This window comes from Ambystoma mexicanum, chromosome 4q (assembly GCF_040938575.1).
Source record: "Ambystoma mexicanum isolate Mex_15411 chromosome 4q, UKY_AmexF1_1, whole genome shotgun sequence".
NCBI classification, from domain to species: Eukaryota; Metazoa; Chordata; class Amphibia; order Caudata; family Ambystomatidae; genus Ambystoma; species Ambystoma mexicanum.
The window spans coordinates 180,058,859-180,074,054 of record NC_090928.1 but is presented as its reverse complement, the minus strand read 5'-3'; the positions used below and the strand labels follow the sequence as shown (position 1 = coordinate 180,074,054).

The 15,196-nt window shown below is 44.1% G+C and overlaps 1 protein-coding gene across 1 annotated transcript in view; it reads right to left on the bottom strand.

Moving 5' to 3' along the window:
* Nucleotides 1–15,196, bottom strand: part of PLG (plasminogen) — a 372,393-nt gene that overhangs the window by 278,141 nt on the left and 79,056 nt on the right. The window contains exon 3 of the mRNA XM_069607701.1: nucleotides 10,928–11,034. Within this exon, the coding sequence (XP_069463802.1) occupies nucleotides 10,928–11,034 (107 nt within the window). The remainder of the gene's footprint in view (nucleotides 1–10,927; nucleotides 11,035–15,196) is intronic.

Below are 15,196 nucleotides of genomic sequence, written 5' to 3'. Positions count from 1 at the left end.
TTCCATGCTCGTCATCATAAGATTTCAACTTTGTTGATTCTTCTTGACCTCAGTGCAGCGTTCGACACTGTTAGTCATCCTACTTTACTCTCAACTCTCTCGACTCTTGTGTTTTCTGGTACTGCTTTAAACTGATTTTATTCCTACCTTTCTAATAGTTCCTTCACTGTCTCCTGGAAGGGCCTTATATATCTTCTGTTCCTCTCTTTCATGGTGTCCCCCAGAGGTGTGATCATGGCCATGTGTTATTCACTCTTTATACTTCTTCATTTGCTTCTTTAATTCCTGACCATGGCTTTCAGGTGCATCTATATGCTGATGATCCTCAGAGTCTTTTGTCTTTTCCTCTTTTTAATGTCTCTATCCATCTTCATATTTCTTCTCGTCTTCTGGGTATTTCCTATTAGATGTCTTTCCATTTTCTCTGTCTGAACTCTAAAAAACATATATAGATTCTATTTGTCCCTCCTTCCTCTAAGCTTTCACATCCCCTATGAATCCTCTTTCCTCCTCTTCAGCTTCCTTTGTCTTCTCAATCTGGTAATTTAGAAGTCATTTTTGACACCTCTCTTTATTTTCAAATCCAAATTGCATCTGTATTGAACATCACGAAAATTCACCATTTGCTTATTGCTTACACTTTCCTCTGCTAAAACATTATTGTATTCTTTAGTTCTGTCTCGTTTATGTTATTGTTGTTCACTTTATGTTGGCCTCCCAAATTACACTTTGCTTCTTTACATTCACTATTATACTCTTTTTTACCTTGCTCCTTCTTCCCATATTTCTCCATGCCCTCCCCAAATTAAGTGGCTTCAGGTTCAGAGGCATTGTCAAATTTAATTTTCTCTGTTTAGTCTACGAATGTGTTTATGCTCTTGCCCTTCCGTGTCTTTGCGCTCTGATCTCTCTTTACCATCCCACCTAAAATCTGCAATCTGCTTCTCAGTTTTTCCTTTCTGTACCTCTTCCACTTTGTGCTGCTTCTCGCTTTCGTTCCTTTTGACTTCTTGCTCCAACACTGTGGAATTCCTTACCTTTTGATGTTCATTCTTGTATTTAAGAAACGTCTCAAAACCTATTTACTTTTGATCTCTTTTGCTGAATAACGGCTTTGGAACCTAATCTTTGATGCATATTTGCTCATCATTTTTATGCTCACAAATTATTGTACTGGCCTTGCTTTTTTGTGAAGCGTTTTGGATAAAGGCCCTATATCAATTCCGCAAATAAATATATAAACAAGATGGAGCTCTGGGACTTCATCAGTGGTTGGCAAAAGCAGCTTTTGGAGGCAGTCTGGAGCGTTGTGAAAATTCTTAACTGCTTTTTATTTGTGCACATTGAGGCAATCAGATCTGTTTATATTTGCTGAGTTCAAGTTCAACCTTTTCCCCCAATAAAGTAGAAGATTTAGGCCCACAAGTTTGATGAGGCATTGTGGGACAAGTTGCTGAACTTTCCGGTGGCAGATTATATTTTTGGGGGATTTCCCTTATTACATTGTTTTGTGTTGCTAAAGGAATTTTTCATTTTTTTTTACCATTCAACATTTATTATTGAATATCAAACTGAGCAACCTTGAATTGACAACACATGCGTCATTAACAGGCATGAACTCAAAATTAAAACCACATGCAAATGTTAAAAAATTGCTCCAATTCCTGTCGGTAGTGTAGGTTAATCTCGGTCACATAATGCCAAAATCAAATAAGGCCTGCTTAGCAACAGCAATTATAATTAAAAAAATGATAACATAAACATTTAAACACAGAAAGTGTGGTAGTATGGTGGGTTATAATGCCTAAACACATTGTCCCCTGTTACATCAGTGAAAAGGAGATTGTCTCATGGGGTTTGTGGTATATCCCGGATCTGTCGAACTGGCTCACATAAACTATAAGAGGGGCCCATTCCTGGAGATATCGTGTTCATTCTTCCTTAGCTTCCACATCTATTTTGTGCATTGCTGCTACATACCAAATCCCAGAACACCATTCTTTAATGTCTAGGGGTAGTGGAGATTTCCAATTCTTTGCTATGACCATCTTTGCAGCAACTAAAAAATGGGTTATTAGTTTGGCCTGTTTTGCTCCCAGCTTGGAATTCCCCTGCAGATCCTCATTGCCTAACAGTAACGCCTATGGATATGCTACCAATTCTGTTCTGGTTATTGTTTTAATTTAAGCTAACACTTCTTTTCAAAACACCTGTGTAACTGGGCATGAGCCCCACAAGTGATAAAAAGTGCCCGTGTCACCGAGCACCTTCAACATGTTGGAGGGTAAGCGGGATCCATTTAATGTAATCATTCTGGAGTCAAATAGCACCTTAATAACAACTTAACACCATTTTCCTTAAAATGAATTGAATTAGAGTATTTTGCCCTACTAGTCCATATATTATAACATGCTAGTTCATCTTTGGGTTTCCCGATATCTTCCTCGTATTTGACCATATATGTTTGGCGCAAGTTAAACCTTTTAGAGTTGAGGATTTTATAGATGGACGATAATAGGCCTTTCAGGGGGGTCCCCAATAAGCAGGTCCTCAAACTGGGTAGTGTCTCCTTGAACTTAAGCTTAGCTTTGCGTTAGAGAGACAGTGATGGAGTTGCATATACCCGTATCTGTCTGCGTCTAATACTAAGAAGGCTTGTTTGCATCGCTCAAAGGATAGGGGTTTCTCATTGGCAAATAGTTGACCCATCCTAAACAAGCCCCCATTTATCCATCAAGTAAATCTCCATGTGCCCTGCCCGGGTGGGATTTCCCAATTATGCCAGATTCCCATAAGGAGGGATGGGAAGGTAGTCGTTCCATATCTATGGCCTGCTTTATCCCAGCATTCAAACGTTGATTGGTTGGAAGCCCATGCCCATGGGCCCACCTAACATGGATTGTTCAATAATAGCCACTGCTTAGTGTTATACTGCAATGTTTGGCTTTCTAGTACAGGGGCAAGTTCAGCTGCACAGAGGTAACTCTCTACATCCAGAACTGCCAACCCCCCCCCTCTCTTTTGCTGCCATCAGCGTTCTTCTGGCCACTCTTGGGGGCTCTATGTCCCTAGACAAAGTTAAATATATGCAACTGCAGTTCCTTAAGAACCACTCTAGGGATCCAGATGGGAAATACTTTCAAAATATATAGTCGTTTGTCAACAACGTCATCTTAACAGCTGCTATTCTGCCTAGTCAAGAGATTTTCATCCTCCCCCCACTTCACCAGGTCTTATTTGGCTGATTTCAAAAGCATCAGAATATGGGTTGCATACAATTGGTTGTACCGGGCAGTCTAGAAGACCCCCAAATACTTCAGGGAGTTTGTTGCCCATGCAAAATCAAAGGTACCTTTTAATTGCTGAACAGCATTGTACTTTTCCGAGATATTAAGTATGGTGGATTTCGTATAATTAATCTTAAATCCAGAGACCCCTTGAAATCTTGCTAACAGAGAAACTATATTGGGAAGCGTTTTTACTGTATCCACTATATAAAAAAGCAAGTTGTCCGCATAAAATGCTATTTTATGTAGATACGCAGCCACCTCTAACCCCTGTATAGTCTCTGTGGAGTGAACCACCATCGCCAAAGTTTCCATAGATAAGGTGAAGAGGAGGGAGGACAGCGGACATCCCTGCGGGTCAGATAACGTGCCATTTAGCTTAATGCAGGTAGATGGATGTATAAAATGTGCAAGCAACCCCGTGAGAAACCTAGGCCCAAAACTGAACCCTATTAGCATCTTGGACAGATAACCCCAATCCACCCAATCAAACGCCTTCTCCGCGTTGATCAACAATACCGCCATTGCTTTCTTACACCGTTTGGCCAAGGCTATTACATCTATCGTTCTTCGGATTTTATCACGCGTGTGCCGATCAGGACAAACCCTGTCTGATCTGCTCCAACCACCGCTGGGAGCACAGGAGCAAGACGGGTGGCAAAACTCTTTGAATAAATATGTGTGTCATAATTAAGGACCGCAATTGGCCGGTAAGGGGAGCATTGTGTAGGGTCTTTATCTGGTTTGCCAATCAGTGTTAGGACCAATTCTCCCATAGTGGAGGGGATGGTACCCATATCTACAAAAGAGTTAAAAATAGAAGCTAATTGGGGCGCAAGTATATTAACAAACCTTTTATAGAAAAGAGCAGAAAAAGCCATCAGGCCCAGGGGAGTTATTAGAGGGGAGATCACAGATTGCCTGGGTGATTTCCTCAGCTGTGACGGGATCCTCCAGCCCCCTAATTTCAACCTCCGAAATCTTTGGGATGTGAGCATCTCTGATACATTTCTCTTGGCCATCCCCATCTACTGTTTCAGCCGTGAATACTGATTTATAATTTTCTGATATAATGCTTAATTTCTCAGGTTCCTCCAACGATAACTTGCCCGTTACATCTCTTAACCCCTTGATCATGTGTCTACTCTTCTGAGCTTTAAGCTTATATGCCAAGACCCAGGAGGCCTTGTCTGAGGTGTTAAAGCAAATGTGTTTCATTTTAAGCATCTTATGAGAGATGTCGGCTGCCCATAGAGCCTTTACCTCCACTCTTGCTACTTGTAGTTGTCTGTATACCTTTTGTGTCCCCTCAGCTTTATATTTAGTTTTTCATTCCTGTACCCACCTCTCAACTTGCTGCCTTTGAACCATTAGTGTATGTTTCCGTGCTGAGTCTAAGCTAATAATTTCCCCCCATAATGTGGGCTTAAAAGCATCTCATACAGTCGCTATAGGCAGCTCGCCAGTCAGGTTGTCTCCAAAACAGTGTGTAATCCTTTCGGAAAGGGTCTCACAAACCACTGCGTCTGTTAGCAATGAGTCATTTAATTTCTATAGGGTGGTTTTCCTAACTTTCAGGGTTAACAAATCTAATTGTAGAGTAGTCGGGGAATGATCCGAGACCAGCACTAACTCTATGCTGGCCGAGCTAGCCAACTGAAGCAAGGGCCGGGAGACCAATAAATTATCTATTCTAGAATAGCTCTGATGTACATGCAAAAACATGTGTGTAATCCAGGGAGTGAGAGTGTAGATACCGCCATATATCTAGCAGTTGTAATCCATTCATCGCTTGCTTCAAAGAAGGCATTAAAAAGAGGATCCTGATGCTAGGCCTGATCTATCCATCGCTGAATCTAGGCCCGCATTGAAGTCTCCACCAACCACTAATTCCCCTCTCTGAAACTGTGCTATTGGCGGGAACAGCCAATTGGGGAAGGCATCTTGTTGCTGATTTGGACCATAAATCGAACCACACCTACCCGTATATGCACCGCTACATACCGGCCCAGGGAATCTCGCAAAACATTTATTTTCTCAAAACATATGGAGCTGGACATTAGTATTGCTACTCCTGCTCTTTTCTGAGAGGCTGATTCAAAAAATTGGTGTGGAAAACCTTTGGATCTAAGTAATTATTTGTAAGAGCAGTAGCTCTGAGGAGCACATTGACTCTCTCCAGACTGTTCCATGCAGAAGTCCCGAATCTCTCTTGGCAAAGGAGACCCTGTTAAGTGGTATATTGCTGAAAGCATCCTCCTGCTCGTCAGCCTGAGTGCCAGAGAGTTTGTTTCAGCAGTGCGCGAGAATTCAGTTGGGTGTGGGCAGCACGCAACCTATATGTCGAAACAAATTCTTTCTCTATCTGGTGGATATGAATACAAGCGGAGCAGCTATGATTCATACTGTCATGTTAAAAGTGTAAAAAGAAAACAAAATGTCTATCTCGGTCTGAGGGATAGAAATGCAAGCAGAGCGGCTACGGTTCGAATTGCAGCTCTTGTGCTTAAGCAAAAAGATACTTTAATGGGGCTGCAATTGCCCATTCATTCGTTGTGTATTCCCTTGCCCACGCATTTGAAAGCGCACTTCATTTTCAATCTGGATGTGGGCTACAAATGTAGGGTAAACTCTATTCCAATCTTTGCTAGGGCAAGGAGGAATGGGCATCTAAATGCTCACTAGAGCATCTCATCCTTTCTGGAGTTTGCCTTGGGTACAAACTGTAGACACCCAGGCAAATAAGCCACCAAATTCCCAGGACTGCCTAAGCACTCGCTCAAGCCCCTCATGCATCCGACATTACATTGTGTAGTGAAATTCTCAAAATCTGCTTGGAGACACAACCCAAATATCACACCACTATAACACATTTAACTCCCTTTTTCCAGAATCATGGTCCACCTAACAAGACTGACAGGCACCCATGCCATCCTAAAGCATTCTTCCCCTGCTGCATCCCTCCCTTATTTGTCGCTTTCCCATTTCCTTTGATTCCCCCCACTAGTTTTCTTCCAGCAGGCTAAGGTCTGGATGCCCCTGGCAGGTGCCCAGTGCACCCCACTCCACAAACAAGCCTTGCACCCTGATAATACTACGGTAGTGACGTGGCGTAGTGTAACATCGCATTAACAAAACATAAAATAACAAAAAAAGAATCAGCCACAAACATTGTAATTCTATTTATGTATTTGACCAAAAATGCCTTTGTTGTACAAATGCTTCATTAAAACTGATAAATGTTTACAGGGTGGTCGCCCAATGTAAAATAGAAACAATGTGGGTCATTATTAGTTTCCCAATGCAGGAAAAATGACAGTAAACGTGGTGGTAATACCACCACTGGCACTTTTTCCACAGCGGGAAACGACAAGTTTACAAGTGGGGGTTACTGATTTACCTCCAGCCAAGTGTTGGAGGTAAATCAGGCCTCCACCGGCGGCAAAACACTGCCCGAGTTACCGGCACTGCTAATACCGGTGCTGGTAACTCAGTTAATTCTCCTCATGGAGTCCTAATCGACTCCATGGAATGGGGAATTACTGGCATTCCCGCCACCTGTAATATCCTGGTAGTGCCGGGATATCAGGCAGCGGGAATACTAATTTAGTTTGCCGGTATCCCATCGGATTTACTGGCGGAATACCGGCAAAACCTTAATGACCCCCAATGTTTTTGATCGCTCAGCACAGCCATCCCAGCATGTTCTAATACCAGTATAGTTATGCAAAAAGACCTAAAATATCTTGGGAAAGTGTGAACCACTTTTCACATCAGCAAATTTGAATAGGCGCACTGTTTCAACACGTCATAGCTGAGCCAACGGTTGTATAGCCTTGATGTCCTGCTTTAGCAGGTAACTAATGATATCACCAGGCAAGCCTGCTTTGGGTGAATGCGGCAAAGGGAGGGAAGGCTAATAATTGCTGAGGAAAAAACAAATGTATGTGTTATTCAGTAGTCCGTGAACACATCAATGGGCCTCATTATGAGTATGTTAAATAATTATGGTAATGTGATGGTAAGTCCGTTACTGCTGCATTACTGCACTGCTGTACTGTAGATCTGGTGGTAAGGCGAAGGGGAAATATCCAGCAGCATACTGGAGCTAAATTCGCCACCTTAGCATAAACAATTGGCAAAATCAGTGAAACCACCACGGGCACAATTACCACCAGCGTTAATTCTGCCGAAATCGTCCTATGGACACCACAAAATGGGGATTTACATTGGCCCACCACCACTAAATCCACGGGACTAAGTGGCTGTGGCAGTGATTGCGTTTGGTGGTATTTTTTCGAATTTGCTTCCGAAATACAGCCAATCTTGTAATGCGGCCCAAATATATCGTCATTTTTAACATTCGCCCGACGATGTCTTTCCATAACTAAATCTCCCTGTGTGCCAGGGGCATTGCTGGGGGGGGCTAAGGGGGCTGTAGCCCCTGATCTTTTGGTTGTAACCCCGGATAGAATCTCAGGAGCTACAGCCAAAAGACTAGCTAGCCCCCAGACCCGACAGTCCTGACATTAGCGTAGCCCCGCGTCTTTTCCAGACCTAGCAACTCCCCTGCTGCGTGCTAATGAGCTTGACAGTTATCACTATTGCCTGTCACGTTACACTGTTATGTTGTAAAGAAAATAAGATCTTACAATAACTCCGTATGGGATTTAGGAAGGAGGGGAAACAGCCAATTGTCATTCAGATATGTACACTGCTGATTCCACACTCACAGCAGTGTGATGACATGTATGTCAGGTTAATTGCATTCATCATTTTAAAAAAAAGCCAGGCAATATCTTTTGGATTTAAACTGTCTGTACATTGCTGCATGGTCTTGTTGCAAGTCGTATTAACTGCACACCAAATACTATTTTCTCAAGCGAAGGTTGTATCAGTCACACGCAGAAACATTCAGCCATCTGGGAACTGCACTTAGCAAAGATGTAGGATTGATGATTCCACTGTACAAAGAAGATGGCTCCGATTATTGAAAACTGCTAATCAGTGCTAGGGAACTTTATAAGCAAAATATATATTTATTTATTTATGGTGATGCTATTTATTTTTTTATTTATCTTCCTGTATAAGCGCCTAACAAGCAAACAACAAATAAATAAAATAAAGTATGCCTGTCTTCAGCTCTCTGTCTGTCTAGGTCAGTGGTATTCAAACAGCATGAAATCTAAAAAAAAAAAAGATTTTTTTTTTTTTAGATTGGAAGAAATGGCAGGGGCGGCTAACATGGTCAGGTAGAAGTATGAAACTGTCTCAGACACCAATGAAAAAGTGTCCCCCTGTTGTAAATGGATATTCATTCCTTTAGTCACAGACTATTTGAATAGTAGAATTGTGTTAAAATGTAAGTAAATTGTGATATTTAACGAATATTTATTCAGCAACAATGGTCAAAATTACTAACTGGTCAATGGTCAAAATCTAACTGCATAGTGAAGTAACTCATCAAACTGGCCCACATTGGCCAAAACGGTGGCCCATTTTGAATGGCCCACATTAGCATTTTGCATTTTTGATACATGCATTACCCCATAGGCCAGTCCGAGCCTGGCGGCTTATCTATAATGGCGAGGGGGCGCCCACCCATTGGCCCCCTCACCCATTATGGAGGAGTTAAGGAGCCAACCCAGTGAAACAATGAGCACTCCATCAGCTGCTTTTTCCAGCTCAGGGAGTGCTCATCAGCTGGCTAAACTGTGAAAGGGAAACACTATTTCCCTTTGACAGTTCTGTTCAGTGCCCCTGCGCACATTCTCAATGAGCCATGCAAGGCTGGGGTATTTTGCTTCGCCAGCATTGCATAGCTCATTGGAAATGCTGGCTGGGGCACTGCATGTCTGTATGTGCGACGGGGAGCTCCTGCGCCTCCTTGCACATACGGATAGAGCAGTCTGGAGCAGGGTTTTTCAGCACCCACGTGCAGGCCACTGCAGAAGGTACGTTTATGTTCATTTCTTTTATTTAAACGTCTATGGATGCGTGTATGCTTGTGTTATGAGTGAGTGTAGGGTGATGGATGCTTGTGCGAATGATAGAGTGATTGCTGTATGAATATATGTGTGTGTTAGTTTGTTTTGGTCCGTTGAGCTGATTTTGGCAAGTGGTGGATAGAGGGGGAAGGAGGGTTGTACAACAAAGGCATTTTAAAAATGCCTAAATGCCTTTGTTGCACAATCCCCCTACCCACCTGCCAAAATCAGCTCTCCTTCTGAGGCGCTGTGGAGCCCAGGGAAAAGAGATGGTATTTTTATACTGGATTTCTATCAGATGTCCAGTCACAAATACCATGGTTTCCCCTTGGCACCCCAGCACCTTGCATACACACATAACCATGTTGATTGAGTTGGGCCCAGGGGACAGGGATGGTATTTGTGTGCTGGACATCTATCATAAATGTCCAGTAAAACATGTCATGCCTACCATCTGGGCCCCCCAGCACCAATTGCAAACTGTTTGGTTATTTACCCATTTCTTTTTTTAAGTATGCTCTACAAGGCAACATTTTAACCCATTATTTTAAAAAAAACCACGGGGGGAAAAAGCCACCCCGCCCCCGATTCACCCTTGATTGATTCAGGCTCCCTCACTGCGCTCAGTTGCTTAGGCATTTTGGGGGGAAATAGTTTTGCCCCTCCACTTCAAAAATTCATCAGCCGCCACTGACCCTCGGAATATGTTGGGAACGAGATGGGGAGAGCCCAGGGATTGTGGTGGGAGCAGGATGGGCGGGAACCATGGTATAGTGGTGGGGGCAGGGTGAGGAAAGTCCATGGTGTGTGATGGGGTGGGGAGAGCCCAGGGACTGGTAGGAGTGGGATGAGGGAACCCAGTGACTGTGATGGGAGTAGGTGGGGGAGCCCAGGGACTATACCGGGAGTAGGGTGTGGTGACAGCACGCAATAGTGGTGACAGCCTGGGAGGATAGCTCAGCGGCAACGTGCTTGCCTTGAAAACAAGACAACGCGAAGCAACACAGGTTCGATCCCTGGGTCGGTGCTTAGAAACCTCTGGGTATTAAGCGCGTTATAAATAACCTATCATATCATACATACTGTCCATTTGGCATTTTTGGGAGGTCCCGGCCTGCCCAAATTTTGCTCCGGGGGGGGCGGCGGACGGGGGGTGGGGGGCCCAGACAAAAAAGTTTGAAGACCACTGGTCTAGGGGCTCGTGCGATATGGTGACATCTGGCCGACAGTGGTTTCCCGTAGTTATTCAATGACAGTATTTGGCACATTGTGTGAGTATCCGGGCGTGTGACGGATATATACATGGTGTGCGTACTGAGCATATTATGGCAACAGCTTACACATCGTGGCACTACCCGAGAATGGTGAAAGGCATCAAATACTCCGAATGCTAGGGGAGACGATAGACATACCTGGCAACACAGAAAGCATGCTCACCACACCGCAGCCAACACGATCAGCTTTGCCAATACTAGTTTAATGTAGGTTTCAGGGCCTTCAAGTCATTCGGTAAACTGGAATGTATGTCGAGGAAAAAGCAGGCGTGATTTGCTTCGTGTACATTTAGCATCAGATTAAAGGCCTCTAAGCGCTCTTTAAGTAAGCCACAATAAGGTAATAGGCGCAGCAATGTAACGAGTGCACAGTACTCACTCTTCTTCTCGTACAGAGTGGCATCTGTCCGCCGGTACACGGTGGCAGTCTTCTGATTATCGGCGGATGTGACGCACTGCTGATCCTTGCTGCTGAACACGAAGGACCTAAGGAAGGGAACATGGCATTTTATTGCTTGTATTTCTTCCTCTGTTTTGTAACCTGGACTTGCTTTACATCTTGACTGCGTTACTTTGAATGCCGTGAAACCAAGTAAGTCCCTTGACCAATGAATGCAGGAAATTGTGTGTCACCCACTGACATCAGATGCAGTGCTCTATCAGACATATCCACAATTGACTACTGCACAATGAAAGGATTTAGAGACCACTGAGTCAGAAATCAGACGTTATGGGGGTAATATGTGTGGAGTCACCCATACGCGTATATACAATGGGGTGTACATTGGGTAAAACAAATAGGCACAAGGTTACATAAGGGATATGACTGCACCCAAGCACTATGTAGTACCCTACTCTCTCCACTGACCTGGATTACGGTCCCCAGAGGGTGTTCAGCCCACAGCGCTTTGAAATCATACCAATGGTAAAAGGCGCTATGCAAATTGCCAATAACATAACATGGCTTTGCCAATGGTTGCACTCTCAGAGGATCAAGTCTTATTTTTCTCTTTCTCGCTCTGGCACTCAGCGCCTTACCCCCACCTCCACCACACTCTGCCAGTCTTCATAAACGCCATCACTGGCATATCTAGGGGAGAGGGCAGGAATATGTGCCACCTGCACCTTGTTCAGGCAGCCAACTAATATGAGAAGGATATGCTTGGACATGGGGCACTGGCCTTGGGAATTCTGAGACAAGACTTGCAGATGAAGCAAACCTCTTGCCCAGCAGATGGACACTTGCTTCCAATGTCACCCATTGGGCATTCATGGTGTAAGACTGGTCTTCGATGTAGCCAAGAACACTCATGTTTCTGGTCTTCGTCGGTCATTACATTGGTTAGCAGTAGAAGACCGGATTACATTTAAAATTTGGTGTCTGGTCCATAAATGTCTGAATGGACTGGCACAAGACTACCTGACAAATAAATTGAAGCGCTATCTTACAACTCAAGCCCTTAGGTCTGAAGACCAATTCCTTCTTGTTATCCCCAGGACAAACTGCAGCTCGAGAGGACATTGCTGCTTTTCAGTTGCCGGACCCAGACTATGGAATAGTCTCCCTCAGAGCCTAAGACAGGCAAATTCCTTGTGGAGCTTCAGAGCGGGTTTAAAGACCCTCTTCTTTAACTAAGTCTGTTGACTGTGGCTTTCATTGAATTCCTGCGACATTTGTTTCAATCAGGTTCATGTTCCTTTCTTACTATATGGTGTCATCTGCGCCAGGATACGATTTAGTTTGCTGTGTGCACGTTACAAATTCTTCAAAACTCAAAATTCAAAATTCGTGGTGCAAGGGCTTTTATTTGGGTGACTAGAGGATGTACTGGCATTCAGCCCATCGCCCTTCTGCGCATTGGCTGTTTTACTGGGAGAAAGGATCACATTACACCTCTACTGCTCCATCTTGCTCCGGGGGATTTGCCCTCACAGACGTTGTTTTCCCCCACCTCTAGTCTCTGACATCGATTGGGGGGCACCGGAGATTGCTCCTTGTGGAGTACAAAGCACCTAGGGAAACCATAGCTGGCATCTGGTGCTACCACACCCCAGTTCTTTAAGAACAACAGGGAAGTCTTGACTATTCCTTATTTGGTTGGTACCTTGATTAGCAAGATGTATGGCTTTAGGGTGAATGTCTTTTTAGTACTGGTGTCACATGGTTGTCAGGGACAGATTGGGCGCCTTTGAGGGTAGCCCCTGCCTTAGTGGAATGAGAGACAGATGCCTTGGGGCACAGATGCCTTTTAGGGCATTCAGCTCAAGGGGTGTAGACAAATTAAGGGAAAGACGCATTAAGGGACAGATATAATAGGGAAAAGCGGAAATATAGAAAAAAAGTGAAAATAAAAATAAAAAGAAGAGCGGGGTATGATGATGGACAAGAGTCCATTGAGCGAACGGTAGAAAATGGCAGTCACTAAAGTTAGAATACATTTGGGGTGCAATGCAGTGGAAGGATATAGCCACTCGAAATGATTCGGAAGATGTTTCGGATGAAGGTGCTCACTTGTGGCTTGATTATAGAAAGGTAGCCGCTGTGATGGTGCAATGACACTGCTGGAAGCACCATCCATAATATACTGATGCGACGAGGCAAATGGAGTCAGGCTACAGTTCAGGGTCAGTGGTGTCAATTATGAAATCATTTTATTGGTGAATCGTGTGGATGGGATGTCTCGAACGACGGCTCAACCGGTGAATCTTACAAAGAAATTGAACATGAAATGTTTGGAATTGTGAGAACGTAACTGTGCATGACTGGGCGAGGAGGAAATAATGGGGGTGGATGTGATGACCGTGGAAGTGTCCATTTTGGATTTCGCCACAATGCACCTGTGGTAGTCAACGGACAAGTGAACTGTGACAGTATTTCCAATGTGTCTGGCCATAGTGAGCGTGACAGTGAAAAAAGAGTTGACCATCCCCTCTGATTTGGGTGTATTGCAGGAACCGATCCCTATGATTTGGGCAGGAGGCAAATACATTTTTTGGGAGAACAAAGGTTTGTATAGACCTGCTCATTACTGAGGATCCAAAACATGTGAAAGCATACAGCCTCAGGAGAGTGTTGCACCAATCAAAGACAATATGAAGGCTTTGCTGGAGAGGTGAGTCTTTTTCAAAGTAGAAGAATAGGTCCAGTTATTTATCCTTGATTTGGGCGAGTAAGAGGAAGGATGGAGTATGGAGATTGACAATAGTGCAGAGAGTTGAACAAAGTGGTGATCCCCACTGCACAGTTAGTTGTATCTGTGCCAGTAATGCAGGCACAGGTGAAACCCAAATACACCATCTTTACCAGTCATGTTGTGGGCTGGCCCTTTAACAAATACAGTCACAAATGAACCTTCCTTGAATGGGAAGTGGAAGTAATTTTCTGGGGAGCATTGCTCAAGAGGCTAAAAGATTGGCCATAATATTCCCTAGAGTAAAGAAAAGAACATGGGATGATTTACAATGTACAGAACATGTGGTGAAATGTATTGAGGACATAGGGCCTCATTACGACCCTGGCGCTAAGGGGTTAACGGTGCCGTAAAAGGCTGCGGCGCCATTAACCCCTTAGCGCCTAATTACGAGGTCCCTTTGCGGCTCCCGACCTTAATGGCTGGTCTGGACCAGCCGTTAAAGTAGGGACCCGCAAAGGGACCTTGGAGGTAATTACAGTGCCGGAATTTGCGGTACCGTAATTACCGCCTTCCCCATTCCCATTGAGCCCTATGGGGGAAAAATGGGAATGGGGAAGGGCCAATGTTCAATGGGGAATTTCTGCCCCGCCAACCTTGGAATGGGGTGGTAATTCCCCATTGAACATTAGCGAACTCGTTACAATACCGGCAGCAACCATGGTACTAATAGCGCCATTGGTTACCGCCGGTGTTGTAATGAGGGCCATAGTGTTGTGTAGGAAGAAAAGGAAAGAACAAGATGAGCATGGATGAGAATATTGGAAGAGGGCTGGAAATGAACACAGAAAAAATGCAATGCATGAAAGAGAAGTTATCATTTTTGGGAATGTGTCTATCAGCAGAGGATAAAAGCATAGACAAAGGAAGACTATAACGGGTAGTCGTACCGCTGCTTTCCTAAACTCACACGTCATTTTGTTCACAAGTCACAAAGGGGTCATTTGGGATTCTCCAGAAGTTCCATCCAAATGTTTGCAGAAATGGCAAAGCCTTTAGTGCGAATGTTTGAGAGGGTGGACATTTCAATAGGGGATGAGCAATCACAAGCACTGGAACAATTGAAACCGACTTTATACAGAGCATCGAATATAGTGACATCAGTGCCAGATATAAGGGGTCATTACGAGTAAGCCGGTCCGGGAAAAATGCTGTTAAAATGGCTGGTAATACCGTATTCAGATTTTTTCCAGGGCAGCTTACTGCGAGTTTGCTGGTCAGGCCCCTATCGGCAAAGAATTGCCCCTATCACCGGCACCGTTACTACTGGTACCAGTAATAAGGGCATGGAATGGGAACTTACCGCCGTTGCCAGCACCCGTAATATCCCGGTAACACCGGGATATTGGGCGCTGGTAACACTAAGGCGAATTTGATAGTGAGCTGCTGGTCGTACCTGCAGTTTACCGGCAAACTCGTAATGAGAGCCATGTCTTTTATGTAAAGGGCCTTGTGAT